The sequence below is a fragment of the Stegodyphus dumicola genome, chromosome 7 (genome assembly GCF_044657685.1).
Source record: "Stegodyphus dumicola isolate Sdum_Otavi_A_Nest chromosome 7, ASM4465768v1".
Taxonomy (NCBI): domain Eukaryota; kingdom Metazoa; phylum Arthropoda; class Arachnida; order Araneae; family Eresidae; genus Stegodyphus; species Stegodyphus dumicola.
This window is the reverse complement of record NC_140774.1, coordinates 108,868,173-108,886,629: the sequence shown is the minus strand read 5'-3', so window position 1 is coordinate 108,886,629 and position 18,457 is coordinate 108,868,173. Positions and strand designations below refer to the sequence as shown.

At 27.4% G+C, this 18,457-nt stretch overlaps 1 protein-coding gene across 1 annotated transcript in view; it reads right to left on the bottom strand.

Moving 5' to 3' along the window:
• Positions 1–507: 507 nt before the first annotated feature.
• CaMKI (Calcium/calmodulin-dependent protein kinase I) overlaps positions 508–18,457 on the bottom strand; it is a 106,600-nt gene continuing 88,650 nt past the window's right edge. Inside the window, exon 10 of the mRNA XM_085820703.1 lies at positions 508–17,727. Coding sequence (XP_085676829.1) covers positions 17,548–17,727 — 180 coding nt within the window. The 3' untranslated portion in view covers positions 508–17,547. The remainder of the gene's footprint in view (positions 17,728–18,457) is intronic.

Genomic DNA, 18,457 nt, shown 5'->3' with positions numbered 1-18,457 from the left:
GTGGTCCATCTAGAAAGCCAAATTCGTGCTGCCACGTTATCCCCTCGCAATCTGCGGGAATGTACGGACCAGTTGGTGAGCGCTTGGTACCAGATACCTCAGACCACCCATCAGCACCTTATGGAGTCAATTTCACGTCGGGTGCTGGCACAGTGGTGCTACATGTTATTAACAGGTTAGTCATAATGTAATGGCCCTTCAATGTGTATATATATATATTTAGGATGCAGTCTGGTCCGCCTTATGACAAGGTGTATATACATATATATATATATATGCATTTTTTAAATACGTAGATTTATTTATATATTTTCAGAATCATTGAAAGTTCAAAGTTGGCAGACTTTTATTGTCAGTAATATTAATGGTTAAATAAGATCTTTAAACAACTATGTGCTTTGTGATAATCAGTTACCTAACAATTAATTCACATATGGTTTGCCATAAACAGTAAACTAACTGTTCATATGTCTTCCGAAATTTTACACATAGACAAATCGAGAAAGCAACAGTCGAGGAACGTTTTATTTGTACACTGCTTGGAAATAACAAAACTAAAAAACGGAATGTAATAAAAGCAGGAAGACATAACATCCAATCTAGGAGTATAATATATTATATATTCATATATAGAAATTTTTTGAAATTTATCGCTACTAACACGATCTTCATTTGATCAAACTTACATATTTTCTTTCTTTGAAACATCAAAAATCTTCAATGACAGCAATCGAAATACTAATATAGTTTTGGAGAGATATACAAGAGTTTCAGGAAAGAGATACATGAGAAGTTATGTACTAGAGGAGAAATAAAGAATTGAGCTACAGTTAAACAGCTGAAATTTACAAAAATTTTGTAACTGTTTAAGACAATAAAAATGCAACCCGAACTATATCTCGGAGCGAATTTACATTCTTATAAATCCAAATATATAAAGTCATTCCTTTCAATGAAGTCACTGAAAAATTCAATATAAGAACTTAAATAATAAATTCAATAAAGAACTAAAGCATAGTATTAAAAAAAAAGAGTTTAGCAAAATTTTATTTTGATTACACTAACATACTTTGAGATTCACCATACTGTATGTAGTGTTCCTCAAACTTAACCTTCCTTAATAATTGCCTTGGTATTAGGAATGTTGATCAGTCTCTTTAAGAAATGAAAGTTTTAAGGAGATTTCATAAATAATTAATTATAAACATATATCCAATTTTTAAAACTGCTATCTAGAAAAGCACTTGAAAATAAATTATTTAATGTTTAGATGTTTTAATATATTATTTGCCAAAAGATGCAAGATGTGAAAAGAATAACCAGACTTTAGTATTATATTCAAATTCATTTAGAGCTAGCAAATTTCTATTGAAAAATCCAATTAACTTCTATGCCATATGCTCAGACAGAATGATATATTACAATATAACATATCAAAATTGAATTAAAAGTTCAATGAAATGTATAATGCTGATGAGAATTGTTAGGTGCAGTAGCTTTGCTTCCAATTTCTGCTTAAACTTTTCTTATCTAAAAATACTGCAGATAGAATTTTTAATTATTATAAACTGAACTTTTTAGTTTTCTTAAATTAATTTATTTTATTCTTATGCCTGATACAGAAATGTTTTAATATAATCTCCTTTTCTTGTGACACACCTGAGTACTATAGTTTGAGAAACACTCAGCTTGGTCACACCAGAAATTTAAATAAAATTTATTTACTCATATTTAAGTTTTAAAAAAATAAAGTATATTCACAGATGCATTCAGTTCCACAGAAGAAAAAGTATGTAGAAAAATTCTCGATTTTCCGTAAGTAAATGGCACTGCAATATACATTATTTCTATTTCATTTAAAAGGAATTATCAGACAAGTGACTATGTAAGTCCTAAACATTTAAATTATACATTTTCTCATACAATTTTATCTGATCATATTTTTAAAATATTTATTTCCAGTTAATCCCATTCACTTATTAATTTATCTAAATTACATTCCAATCTCAGTTCAGATCAGTAGGTACAATAGGATTTGATCCATTCGTTCAGCAGCTCCACCAATGAATGTGCCCACCAACGTCTGAGCAAAATTTCGCTGAACACTAGAAGAAGTTCAACTCCAGGTGAACAGATTAGATGTAAGGGCATTTTTGTAGTTTTTCGTGTATATAAGAGTTTCCCTTATACCCCCCCGAAAGCATCCATCGCGTTAGGCAGGCAGTCTTTCCATGCTATGCCATAATTAAATAAACCAAACTACCAGTGGCAATTTGGTTAAAATGCCCAAATACTGGCAATTCAAGCCTCGTTCAAATTCAGGCTTATTTTTTCCAATGTGTAGGATGTTAGTTTGTCTTAAAAAATGCCCCATGAAAGCACAGCTCACATTCAGCAGATAGCTCTTGAGTGCTCTGCCATTTAAAAAAAACTTAACCCAATCTAGCCATCCACTTAATGATACAACAGAGTTCCATTATTGTATGATACCAGGTTTTCTGATTCTATACTATAACAGATGCTGAAGTTCTCCCAAAATCCATTTAAGATGTAACATAGTAACAAATAAATTGTGCTTCCATATTACAATAGCAAACAAGAAAAAATAATCTCCTTTATTCATTATTGTTAATAAATTTCTTATCAGTCCAATAACTTTGCACCTATATCTAACACTAAAAACAGCTAGCTTTCATGCATCTTTCCTCAGGACTCTAAATTACTTAAGTTTCCATAGTAAGATTCATTCTAGTACATCAAACATTTTGATTAAACTTATATTAATTATGAAGCACTCATTAGGTTCTAATCAAAACAATAAGTCTTAAAATCATAAAAACAGAAACTAATACAATGACCTACTTATTTGCTGTAACTGATGGTCTGAACATTTTGCTACCTAATGTTATATTAATGTATCATTAAAACAATGAAAAGATATAAATACTCCTTTTGTACTGCTATTTTATGTTAAATGATAACAATACTGCAAGATAGTACTATAGTTTTAGAATACTTGAAAATAGACCCAACTATGAAAAAAATAAAAAGACTTATAGTGGCCTCATTTACATGTGAACAGAAAATGAGAGAAAATTTCTAGAAACATTACATAGAAACTATATATAAACATGATAGCAACTAAAAAATTAGAACTATTCTTTCCTCTTCCTAATAATTTGGCCAATTAACTATCACAACCCCCTTTTCAAAAATATACAACGGAAAATCGAGCAGTTTTAAAGGAAGAAAAATACAAGGTAAAAGCAATTTTAATATAAAAAATTATTAATAGGAGAAGCTTGTATAGTCCAATTATGTTATCATTCAGCTACAAGTTATAATTCAGGAAACATTTTTTGATAAAATACAACATAGATTATTGCTACATCATGCTGATTACAGAAGTCAGTCTGCTTTAGTAAAACTGAAACATACTACAAATAGCAATTAGGAAATAACATGATTTGGGAGGTTTACAAGATTCATAGTATATTTCATTATTTAAATAAGATATACAATTTATGTCAAAGGTTAAAAGGCTTAGGATAGTTGAGTTTGACACTAGAATTAAAACTACAGAAATAAAAATTTGAAACCATAATTTTCACTATTACACTCAATAAGCAGTCCTATTTAAACTTGCATAATTTAAATAAAAAGAGTAGATTAAGTCCTGGTTCTTGAATTTTTCTTTGAATTAAATGAAAGCAATAAAATATTGTTTTTGCAGAGTTAAGAGGATAAGTCTTGTTTAAAAGCAAGTTGTTTTCAACAAATGCTAAAATAACATGCCCAAAATCTTTAATAATATTCTCATCATTATAAGTCTTCAAAATTTTAATGCAAATAATTTTAAAGTAAATATTCTGGTATTAATTAGCTGCATATGACATATAAATTATACTTTAATTTAAAAGGTATGATTTATCTTTCCATGAAACAAAAAGATTTTGTCACAGTCAGCTCACAGTTTTATATACAAGAATGCTTTCTAAATAATTTGTTCATAAGTATACACACAGATAGCAGAACTTTAGTCACTAGAATCAAATGGAATCATAACAAATATGGATAAGTCCCCCCCCCCCACACACACATACACTAAGAAAGGTAACTATGTGTTTACTGTACACTTTACAGGCTCTAAAGAACAAGAAATGATGGAGAAGACAGGTTATTATTAATAACTGGAGTTCCACTGTGTATGTATATGGATATATATATGTACTGTGTATGTACATACTGGGACACTTTATTACAACTGAATTAAAGTGCAGAAAATATTCAATTTACTACACTTATTGTCTACTACAAATTATAGTACAAAAAAGGAAGATTATGTAATGTTTATCAAATTTCTAAAAAATGTTTTTGGCAAGTGCAAAAATGCTATACATACAAGTTGAAGTTTAAAATAACAATTATAAAAATAACACAAAATTATTTTAAGGAGACAGCATATGTACACTTGCAGCAACCAAGATGCAGATGCAATTAAAGCAACACTGATCTTGGACTAGAAAGTAAAAGATCATAATTTAAAATCTTGGCAACAAAGCTACTTATTAAAAAGAAAAAAAAGCTATGGTATAGTTATTTATAGTAATGATAGCACAATAATGCCATATGTTAAACATAACAATCTTTTTTAACAAGTGGAAAAAAAAAATACTGCATGTAAAAAAGTATACAGTATTTTTCCATTAAATTAACATTCCACATCACATTTATATAATTTTTTTGATTTTGGGCATATTTATTTCCTCAGCACTAAGTGTCACTAGGTCAGTTTAACTTCTTTACCAATGATAACTGTTTTTAACCATATTTTATGCAACCATTTTTCATTTACTATTCTTTTCCCTATTTACCATTTTTAAATGGATTTGAGATTTGTCAAGAGATGAAGCTGCAGCTAGCCTGTTTCTTTAAGAAATATATGTTCTTGACTACAGTGAGAGTGTTCAAATAACCACCATATGAAATTAAAATGCAGTATCTCAAAATTGAAATGGCTACACAGCCTTCACTCATTCTGGGAATGAAAAGGTTATCCAAACACACATGGTTTTTAGGATTGCACACATTCCTTTAGTTACTCCTACTTATTTATAGCGTCAGCAGCTAAAATCAACTGAGTTTAGTGAATCAAAGCTTGCTTCAAATTAATAATAACCCAACAAATGATTGGAATAATTCCATTATAGAGGTATGATCCAATTCCTTATTATCTCCTCATAAAACAGGCCATCTTCCCCCATATGTTTTTAGAGGATTTTGTTGAAAACACAATAAAATTGTGGAAATGATGAAAACTTTTCTATGAAAGGGGGGGGATAACAATTTAGGTCATCATAGAATGTTCCTTGCTGCTGTTCCTGATCATTCTATTTCTTCTTATATCAACAAAATAAATATTAATGTTTAAGATAAAATATTCTTGTAATGAACTTATTACTTTATTCAGCACTAATTAAGCTGTTCAAATGTTCAGGTCTAATAATCATAAAAGCAAAACAGAGCAATAAAAAAAGCTTATGTGCATAAGTCAAGAGAGAGTGTAACAACATGAACTGTTGTATAACATAATGCATATATTTCTTTCAAAAATGTTCAAAAATTAACTATTTCATATCACTTTACAATTAACTTGAACATACACTTCAATTATTTTATCAGTAATATCTTTACAGCTTTTTGCAATATTTATGTTAAAATCAAAATTTTATTTAATATTTGTAAATCAAGATTCAGGACTTAATCTGCAAACAGGAGAGGAAGAAAAATATACCAAGCTTTAGCTAAATGTTATATTACAAATATTCATTACTAACAAGTAAAAAATCCAAAATCACTTCCTTAGACAATAAGAAAAAACACCCCTCCTGGGAAGAAGAAAAAGAGAATAAAAAATATGATATAATTTAGAAAAGTTTTCTATGATTTTATTAGCTTAAATATCAACCTAAGCATCTGAAAAGCTTTTATGTGAAAACTAAAATTTATTGATTAAGGTAAAATGACAGGAAGAACTAATCACACAACTTTAATACTTTATTTTAAACTTATACATGACTTTATTAACACATTTTATGAAAGTAAAATACTGCAAGCTATACCACATATTGCAAAGTGCTTCCTCATATGTAAATAATTAAAAAATACAAAAATAATTTTACATTACAATTTGCAAAAACACAGGTAACAGTTTTTTGGACAAAATAAGATTATCATAGCCTCCCTAAAAAAAGTGCTTTTACACAAAGATAAACAGTTTCAGCTTTGGCTATTATATGAACTTCATTAGAAAAAAATTATACATTTTTACAGATGTTTTAAAAATGTTTAAAATGTATGAAATTTAATGGTTGTTCATACGCAAAATATATTCATATTTTCATAACATTTTTGGCACATCTTTCAAAATTCCAATCTCAGAATAACAAATTCCTGTTTAATTTATTTGCCTAAGAACACTTTAAAAATATGATATATTGAACTAAAATATGTGCACAAAAGTAGCTCATAATGAATAAATTTATCAGCCTCAGAATAACAATATTAATTCTTTAAAAAAATTTTAAAAAAGTATAAAATGAAACACAATTTATACAAAAATAACAACAAATCTTATAGCATCATTGAAGAAAATTGCATTAGATATTTCAAAATTCAAAATAACAACACAAACAAATTGTGGCAACTGTTACGTACATAACATAATGTATTTCACAATTCACTAACACAAGAAATAGTGTCCTGAATTAAACATATATTTGCTTTACATTAAAATACATATTTTTATCTTAACAGTTCTAATAAGAAATTTCTAGTCATGAATGGGGAAATGTACATTACAAATGGTAAATTTAGTACATATTGATGTAAAAAAAAAAGCAACTACAATATTACATAGACTGGATTTACTAAATCAAACACAATTCAAAATTATTCCTATAATTTCATTTAAATAGGATATGAACATCCTTTAATTGTTCAAACTATTTATTAGTTATTTTCTTTCCTGATACAGAAAGACTGTTTATATATTAATGTGAAGAATTAATTTGAAATATAACTATTATTCAACTACAAGTAACAGAAGCTATTTCAAATAAATTCACCATCATAAAAAATGGGAAACTAAAGCTTTTTTAACATTTAGAATTTCACAGAGAAAATTAAATGTGCAATTTATATTTGGTTTTATAATTGTATACATTTATGATTCATATTTATAAAACAATAGTGAAAGAAGGGAGAAAAAATGCATTTTGCAAAAGCAACAATTTACCAATAAATCTATATTCCAATATATATATATATACACACATTTCACAGTTTAAAAACAGCATTTGAATATTCATCAGATTGTGGAGAAATTACTCTTTCAATTTTCATATAATGTACAGTCATGCACAATCTCATACCAACGTGTAATTAATTACACAACATTATCCTCTGATCACATATGACAAGGGTTTTTCAGAACTAATATATTAAAATGTGGTATTAAATAGCTAAGGAAAACATTTTTTTAACACTTCACTATCTATTTCATTTCCACTGCCAATTTACTAATATAGCTTATTAAGTACATCCATATTATGTTATATTTGAGTTTAAAAAAAAAATTCAGCTATAATTGCAAGAACATTCTACACATATAATATATACGGCATCCCAACAAAAATGCTGTATTTAACATGACCCCCCCCCAACAAATGCTTTATTTTTTTTTTAAATGAAAAATAGTTTTCCACACATTCAAGAGATAAATGGTCTCATTTAAGACTCTTAGGCTTGATTTAACCAACAAACTGGTATTTTATCACTGTAAATTCATTTTACAGTAGCTTAGTCAGCACAGAAAGCTATGAAAAAGAATGAGTTTTGAATATCGAAACTCACTACGAAAACAGTGAGTGTTATGCACACACGCTTACGAAACTTCATATAGTCTTCGAGCATAAAGAGTGCACCTATTGAAACAAAAGAGTACAGATTAATAAAGAAATCTGACAGCACAGGTTCAATGGCAGACATTTGGCTACCACCTCTCGATCCAGCCTATCTGTTGAAAACATCACTGTTGTGTGTTACGTACGGTGTGCGACAGTGTTATTTATTACAAGTTCCAAACAATCCAAACTTATGCAACAAAAGAACTTAGCTCGAAAAGTGTCATTATCATGATAAGCAGATGTGTGAAAAGTGATTAAGAATTTCATCAAAAGAGTGCACTGCTGCAGTTGTGGTAGATATTCATTCTTAAATCGGAAAATTTATCTGTTGTAAGTTTGTAAAAATATTTTCCATTTCCTAAAAAAATACAGGATTTTGCTAGGCATATTAAATCCAGCATTCCTGTTGGGACACCCTTTATATTTTATGTTCACAATTTTACTTCAAAATACAACTTTATAGATACATAAAATTAAAATGGTATTTTAATAACTTATTTATGATTATTTCTATAAATGATTGCTGATATGTTTGAAAAATTTAAAAATTACGCTGTGTCTTAAATATGGGAATGATCATTTTTAGCCATGTTCTTACAAATATTATATATTTATTCTTGCAGAACTGATGAAAATTTCAGCATTAAAATTTACTAAAATATTTATCAATGTTCAAACTGTTTGGTATGCACTCTTTATAATAAAATTTAAAAATTCATAAAAAGTATCATTAAAAATCAAGTTGAAGAAAAATGCAAAATAAATGGTATCCTCTACATACTGATTAAAATAAGATGAATTTCAAACTTTTCTTCTTAGGTTGTCCTAGAAACTAATATACTTAAACTTTTAGTCTCTTTGCTTACTACTATGAGAAGGTTCAAAGGAATTTAAGCAATTATGGCTATATGTGATATTTCTAAAATACATATAATATAAAAGTAAATACATGGAGGCCATATTGAAATACATAAAGTACAAAAATGTTTCAACTAATATTATATTGTTTAAGACATGCATTGAGTTAACTTAGTTTCTAAATTTCATATACAGCAGAACTCGCATAAAAAGTCCATGTGCAAGTAATTTATGCATAAGAAGACTAACTTTTTAAAGTTTCAAAATAAAATACGATGGTTACATTACATTCTCTGGATATGAAATTTTGGCTGTTTAGAAGTCTGATCCAATAACACCAAAATGACATAATTTTTATCAAATTTCATAAGTTTAATAAAGTTTTTAAGTTTATGTATAAAAGCTTAATTTTTAAAGTTTTATTCCCTTTAGAAATGAAATTTTTTTTTTGAGTTTTAATTAACTGTCTAACTATTAGGCTATCGATATATGTCACACTACAATCAATCTTCACACACGTGAACAGAAGTTTCTTTTCAGACAGTTTTCAACTGATACAGCTCAGACAATTATATACTGATTATGGCAGTTAATTAGCCAATTAAAATCAATAAAAAATACATGCTGATGTTCATTATATTCTGCATATATCCATTGAATACTGAATTTTAAACTAAAAAAATTGCTGGAACTGCAATTACATGCAGTATGTTAAAAAAGTTTCTTTCAAAATTAGTTTTATAAAAATTTAAAGGATAGACTTATTAAATCAATTTATTACAAATTGTCATACAATTTTCTTATGTCTATTTAATGCTCGTGGCATATTTTATATCATTTACTAACTAAACTAGTCAATGATTCATAAATTGTTAACCGATTTTCACTTTACTGTAATTGCTCAATTAAACTGTTAAGTGCATACACATGATGACTTCTTTTTGATTCCTTACATTAAATGTACCACTTACAAACCTTTTGTTTTAATAGTATCTTCCTCTGAATAAGGTCTCCCTGCCTGTAAAGTTCCTGATCTTCAGACCTTTGAAAAACATTCTTAACTTGGTACTATTGCATTTCTTACTCAATCCTCAGTTAATTTTGCAACATTTTATACACTATGATTAATCAATCTTTTCCTGGTATTTTAGTTTCACAGAAAAAAAAATGTTTCAGGGAAGATAGGCAGGTTCTTCTTCAAGAAGTAAAAAATTTTCTGAAGAAGAAAAAATCTGTGCCTGTCTTTTTTAAAATGCACAGTTTTTTTCATAAAACTAGTGTTGACAGAAATTTGAATTTTGCCCACTTCTAAAAGATAGGAAAAAATTGGTCTTTTAGTTCCCAAATGTAAATTTTGTGACCACGTAAAAGAACAAATCAAAGATAGGAAAAAATTGGTCTTTTAGTTCCCAAATGTAAATTTTGTGACCACGTAAAAGAACAAATCAAACTGATTTTAAGAAGGACTCTTAAATCTTAATCATGCAACACAGTAAAACAAAATTTTAGGAAGAAACTATAAACAGCTGGAACATAAATTTAGTGTTAATTACACAGATCAAATTTCTTAAAATGCTATTTTTCATAATAAATGAAAATTTTCTACACAATTTCTTACAATATGAACCATTATTTAATTTATGAAAGCTATTCCAAATAATGCATTAAGTTCAATTGTGTAAATAAAAATTTTAAAAAAAATCAACTACAGAAAAGAATTAATTTTCCTTTTAATGAACACAAATTAAATTTACAGTTAATTATTATCTTGCACTAAACTAGCTATTAGTTGTCTGCTTGTATATAATAATACTCTGTTATATTTGTCACATGCCAGCTAACCACATCTGAAAGAAATTTACAGAACTCACTATAATCAAAACTCTGAATTAAATAATAATACAAAAATAACACAACCTAAATAAGTTAGGACAAATTAATCCTCTTGTCAGCCAAATTCACTTTCATTCACATCTGTAATCATTTAACTATTTCAGTATTCATTAGCCTTATTTTTCTGTACAAATATCACACAGTACTTTATATATCATTTAGAAAAGCTTTTACACTCCATGAATATACACACAAGTATTATAATCCACCAACTTTAATTAACTTTGAAAAAAAAGCATGCATAAAAGAATTTCTCAAAGATTGTAATAAGTCAAAAATTTCTGTTTGCAAGTACAGTTTTGCCAAGAGTAAGCAATTTTTTCTTTTTAAACGTGAAGTTGGTTGGTCAAAACATATGTATGCAATCTCTATTAAAGAAAGAATAAAATATGGCACCCTAATGAAAAAGTTAAATATATACAAAAACATATAAATATATACATATATTCCAATCTTATCCTGACTAAAATGACACTTTTCAAACATTTTAATTTTATTAAGCTTTACTTCCTGCTTAAAAAAGTTTAATAAAAATCAGTTTCAGCTTTTCCACTAGTGCATTCATAAGCAAATAGTATGATTCAGATTTGTCGCCATACTCAAAACTAGTACTTTAATAGTCATGGACTATACTAGGAAATAGGATATCCCTGAATCTTTATCATGCACTTCAAACAAATTATGTAGGTTTTCAACACATAACCCCCCCCCAAAAAAAATAGTTTCTGTATGATAATTGTTGACAGAGGCAAAAACAATACAGACAGACACACACACATTTAAAAAAAAATCACCTCTTATAGCTTAGCAAAATGCTACTAAAAAAATTTCAGTTATATGATCCACTTCAATAAATTAATTTTTTATAATGTGATTAGAGAAATTTAACATTAGTATAACCATGGTATAAGAAGAAATAATATATCAGTAATAGTCATGGAATGCATAGAGAAGCTCAGCCGAAATTCTGCTTCAGTGACAGCACTCATCAATCACAAGCATTCTCACAACATGTTCTTTTCAACTACTAATTTTCAAACACATACTTTATATTTATGTGAAAATAGACTTTCTTCAAACTGAAAAGAACAAAGATTATTTCACTACTACTATGCACTTAAAACTGTGCAACAAAATTTCAGGCTAATATTTGCACCACAATGTGCAACATATACAACAAAAATAAAATGAAAGACGTACTGCAACTTTATTTAGACTGCGATGCTTGTCCTCATTAAAATGTGGTAAAAGAGCTCAAGAAATTTCAAAAGGTGATGGACAAACATGGACCCTACAGTTGAGGCAAAATCACAACAAATAAACAAAATTCTTAAATAATTAAAAATTCTGTACTCAATAAGCCCACTGGAACTCAACACAAAATATTATAAAAGTGCATTTATATTGCATAGTACAGACACATACATATGGGACACATACAGAAGAATAATTAAAAAAAGTATGAAAGTATAAAACAATATGGAGTTTACACATATTACTACAATATAAGAGATAAGATTCAAGTAGAAAAATTGAGCGCTGTCAATTTACTCTTGTCTGTTCAGATTTATGTAAAAGATTAAATTACAATAAAACTAGCAATGAGAATCGCAGGTTGCCTGTAATGCAAAGTTTGTAAATTATAATTTTGATAAAAAATTAAAACCTCAATATGCAAAGATATTATCCATCTCCACCCCTTAAAAAACAACAATAATTTTAAAAATCCCGATCATATATACAAGTTTATGTTTAATAAATTACATCACTATTAAACAACATTTAGAGTCATGGCTGCGCTTGCAATATTTTTACACAGATGGGTTTAATTACCTGGCAGGCAAATCTTGACAAACACATTAATGCAAAGCAGAAAAACTGTAACAAATATAAAATATAAAACAAATATTTTGTTTATTTCTAAAAAAATTATATAATATTTTTGAAATTTCAGTTTACATGATAACATCTTCTTTCCACAGAACAGGAATACATACATAAGAAGAGATAAAATTTACTCAACATGCTACATTTTAGCTTGCATACGTTTTCTATTTTAATCTTAACAAATGCAAGGAAACTTTTCCTTTTTTAGGAAGAAAATTTAGCAATAAACAAATAAATAGTTATTTATCTTATATATACATATAGGAACAAAACTGATTAAAAAATTATGATTTATGACATATACTGCATTTACAAGTAAAAATTTTATACTAGTAATAAAACTGCTAGAAAGTGCAACATGAAAACACAAAGCAGCAGCAGTAATTAAAAATGGTTTAAACTAAACCTTCTGTATTCCTCAAAGAACGTGATACACAACTAAAACTTAAATTTAGATTCAACACTAAAATAAGTTTGTAAAATTTGAAGCTGATAACAAAGAATATAATTTATAAAACCTGTAACAATTGTCACTAAAAGAAAAACCAAATTATAGTGAAAAATTTCTTAAAATGCTTTATTAAGTTCATCTAGCATATAAGAGAAGACTTTCTTAAAAAGATTTCCGTATTAAAAAAAAAAAAAAAAAAAGAAAAGAAAAGAGGTAAAAAAAAGAAAAAAAAAAAAAAAAAAGAGAGAGACAGAAAACATTAATTACTTAAAAAGGTACTAAAATTTTGATTTTTGATAAAGTGATAAAAATTTCAGTTGAAATTGTAAAGAGAACTACATAATTATATTACATTTGATATAAGAATAAAATCAAATTTCAGTTCAACTATCTAATTAAACGAAGGGATTTTGCTATTATAACCATAATAAGAATACTGCATTAGATTCAAATATCCCTACACTTCTGGATTCAAACTAAATGCTTAAAGGTACAGAAGAAAAAAAAAAAAAAAAAAAAAAAAAAAAAAAAAAAAAAAAAAACAAGCATGTTTTGAGAAAATTAAATCCACCTTTTGCTAAAATAAGTTATGGTGGCAAATGGCACTTGAACACACATTACATCACAGATATAAGATACCTCAAAAACATTTGTGCAGCATTTAAAACAAACACAGAAATAAAATAATCTTTTTGGCTGAATATTTTACAAACAGTAAATGGCATTAATGTCTTATGTATAGATATATTTATTTATATATGCATTATGTATACAGTTATTAAAAATTAAATTATTTTGTGAAAAACCAAGACACACATTTTCTTGATTTCATAGCTATAGTATTTCACTCTATGAACTCAACTAGAATTCAAAATTATTTGTGGGCTATACAAATATATATATATACACAAATAGAAAGCAACAACACCACACTTTATACTCATCTCCTTATAATATCACAGCTAAATGGAACAAAAGTTCATTTTACTTTTAACTGACCAGCTAAACAAAACAGGACGAAAATTTATTACTTCATAAAAAAAATCCACATTTGTAAATTTATATTGATTTAAAATTGACATTCAAAAGTAATCAGTATAGAAATTTTAACTTGAATTTCACACTCTAAAATCAGTTTACACTACACATTTAAAGTGCAAATTACAATTTTTAGATAATAATTTAAATTCATTTAACTTAATAGAAGGACAAGAAAGCAAATTAAAGCTAAGCAATAATACCTTAAAGTACAATTAACCTCTGTATAAGAAGGTTGTTATGTTTCTAAAAAAAATGCTGAGAATTTGCATAATACAAACAAAGCAGCAGCATGCACTACATGCACAAAAAAAGGGGGGGTAAGTATAAAATTTAATTATTAAAAAAATGTTTATTAATATTATTTAAAAGATTAGATATTAATCTTTATTATTAAATAATGAAGAACCTATCTGATATGTTCCTTGCATTGTGAGAAAAAGGCAGCACCTTGGAACACCAAATTCGTTTTTTACTTATTTCATATTTTGTGCAAATTTAATAAATTCAGAAACAAATGATTAACAAATTCAGAAATTTAAAAGCAATATGTTGCCACTCAAGAAAGAGTAAAATATTTAATTTTCAAATTTAATCATAAAACTCACAGTGATTTAAAAGAAATTTGTTGCCACTACCCAAAATAAAATACTTTATGCTAGTGTGTTGCTATTCAGGAAAGTGCAAGATGTTTAATTTTTGTTTCAAATTTAATTTGTCTGCCACTCATTAGCAAACAAAGCAATAAATGTACTTCTTATTTACAGTATTAATTAGGAACTGGACTCATGAGTGTTTTTTTTTTTTTTTTTTTTTTCTTTTTGGGGAAACATCCTCATCTTTTGAGCTTTTCAACATCATCTTTGAATTAAGAGACCTTCATATACTTAATTATTTGGAGCTAAGCTTTTATGATGTAATAAGCACACTTCAATTCAGTGCTTCTTTCACAAAATATTAGAAAGAACATCACTTTTTTTTTAAAACTGAAGAAATTTTCATTATGAAAATTATTTCATTTCATTATGAAAATGTAACTCTAACAATATTTATAGGAATGCTGGAAAGGAAATTCCCTCAAATTATTTAAGAGAAAATCTGTGCTGTACAGCACAGGATCCTGCCAGCAACTATTAAGTGTTGTTTACATTCAGTTGTTGATACTTTGAATTAATTTATTACGACTTCCATTCAACAGTACAAGACTGATTATTATTATGAAACTAAGACATACCTGTAAAAAAAAAAAAAAAAAAAAAAAAAAAAAAAAAAAAAAAACTTTATTTTAACTGAATAATTTTCTTTGCCTGTCAAATAACAGAATAATGTTTACTTTTACATCATAAACAAACCTAAAAAATAAGAAGAGAGAACTTAAACTTTAATAAAATATATATGGTGTTTGAAAAATGGCTGTGGGTATCATTTCCTTTGCGAAAAACTTTTAATTATCATTTCTCAAAATAAAGTAAGAGAATTTTAAGAAATGTTTTCGAATACTAATAGTAAGAGGGTTACTATCTGAACAGTTCAGGAAATGCTGAATTCCAGAAACATGAAAATCTTATATAGTTGAAAGCATAAACAATACAAATCATGAAAGCACAACGAGTGGAAGAAAATTTTGGTCTAAAATTACAAAAACAGTCATCTTAATTTGTTACCAATTTAAATATAAAAAACTTACATTTAGTAATTATGTAAGATGTTAGGAGTGGGGGGGGGGAAGCATTTCAGACATAACCAATATATTTTCTAGGCATTCTTCTTAAGGTTGACAGCAAAATATTTTGTCTGACTTTGAAATTCCACTAATCATGAAAGTTGGCAGAATTGTTGCTAAACTTGTGCTAACCATTTCTGTACATTTTTAATGGAACAGATTATTCTCTACTTATAATTAGAGAATCAAAAGATGCAAGTTACCGATATAGCAAATAAAAATGTTATATCATGCATTATAATTTCTTATGCTGCATCATTATTTTTTAGCTTATTTCAAATGAAGTTCTAAATGCATGCATGCATGCATGCAAAAAAAAAAAAAAAAAAAAAGATAAATAGCAGTTAATGTACATTCTTGTTTACAAAAACTAAACCAGCTTACTGAAACTGTAATCTGCTTATCAAATTAGTGGTGTTAAAACACACTAGCAACAGTATGTATATACATGCTTTATAATGGCTTTAAAAATCCTTCATTTGCTTAATTTTTCAGAAGATTGAGGTTTCAGATTAACTGAATAACAGATAGCCAGGCTTTTACTATGCTTGCATGATTCTCTTAAATGAAAAATTTCAATAATTAAATACACAAATCTGTATGTGGGCCATTTGTGCAAATCTAAAAAAACAGTTCTGCAACAAATATTTTCAAGGAATTAATTACAAATTTTATAGTGGATGTTCATTTACTCAACATGGAGCCAGTAATATCTCAAACAAGTTACTTTTGTTTTGTAATTACATCCTAAATTTGGCTGAAAACTATGAATTTTCATCACTGACAACCATTGAAAAGAAATAAAGATATATTACTCAAACATATCCACAGATGCTGTGCATAATGATGTGATAGTAAATCATTACAAAAATTTCATTAACTGAAATTTTTGCACTGCGAATATCATTATAAAAGTTAGGATTTAATTTACAGAACCTTTCTACCCACAATGTTAAAATATTTTCCACACAATTTTGAACTTTGTCACAGAAAGTAAACACTGAAAGATAAAATCTTGCAGCCATTTCAACCCTTTTTAGATATTTAGAGGAGGAAAAACATACTACAACCTTTAGCTCATTAAAATCCATCCTTTTAATGCAACTACATACACAAAAAAGCCAATGTGAAATATCATTAATTATTTTGTCCACACTATTAATATTAATTAAGTGTTCAACTTGCTTATAAATAAATTTATAAGAAACAATTTTTCTTCTTTTCGTCTGCATAGATGAAAAAACATACAGCAGTAAAAGAATGTTTGTTAATTTTGTTACTCTAAGTATATCAACAATGAGATTAAAATAGTCTGCACCAATTAATCAAAAAACATGATAAATTCTCTTCAAAGTTCTTGATTTGAAACAAATCTAACATCTTCAGCACTTCTCCTGATAGCTCCTCCTTATACTTCAGGATCTATTATTTGTTACAATAGTAGGATCAGTATTTGTATCAGCCCACAAATAAAAGAGAGAAAGGGAAAAAAAGGTTAATTAAACACTAGTATTGCATAATTTAATATGTACATCCACAGGAGGAGAAAACTTGATTTCCTATTTCACTGCCTCATAGCACTGTTTCTTTATATATTAAATTACAATTTAAATTACACCAAGGGCATGCAGTTTGAAGCAAAAATGTCTGCAATGAACTGCAGCATGTTTGACTTCTTTCCCCCACTTCCAAACACCAATATTTTCATTGTTTTTTACCATGCCTTCACCTTAATTTGTAGGTGTTGGTGTGCTGGATGTTTTATTTGCAAGAGATGTTTGCCCAGCTGCTGCATTTAATGTTTGACTTGAAGTGCCAAGCAAATTTGTGCTGCTGTCCATTGAGCTTCCAGTACTTGACATTGCTAGCTTCCTCATCTGACGTATGACGGCAGTGGCATTGTATGCTTGCTGCAAAAATCAATGTTAAGAACAATTGATATAACACTTCAACTATGGTACTTATGGTAGGAAAAGAGAACTAAAAAACTAAGCATTTATCTACAGTTAATATTTTATGATTTGTAAATTTTTAGAATGAAGCAGCAATCTTAAGAAACTGATTCAAGATGTAAAAAAATATTATTACTTCATTTTGATTTAATATAATCAACTTTCCTATCTTCAATTTGTATAATAAAATGCTCACTTATATTTGAAAAATATAAAATGCACAACAGTTTTGAAAATGTAAATCTGAGTTTGAAAAAATACATATTTTTACATTAAACTGAACTACATAATATAAAAATGAAACTAAACAGATATAAAAAGGCTACAAGAAAGGGATTTCTGAAATACAGATATCAATCATATATTCTTTAAATGTTTTGCATAAAGTTTAAGTCTTTCAAATAAATATAAAAATGCGCATAAAAATTTAAAAAGAAAAATTCATCATGTCTCTACTTAATTCTAGGAGAAAACAAAATAAACTTAACTTTCATTATATGATATTCTTCTCCCCCCAACAATATGTTTAATAGACTTCATTGAAAAAGACAGAAGTGGACTCAAGTAATACATACAATGAAAGAATTGAAACATACGTAATAAGACATGCCACATCCTAAAATAATTTTAAACATTAAAATATTTTGTATATTATGGTTTAATTTAAAATATTTCACATTGTGCTTCA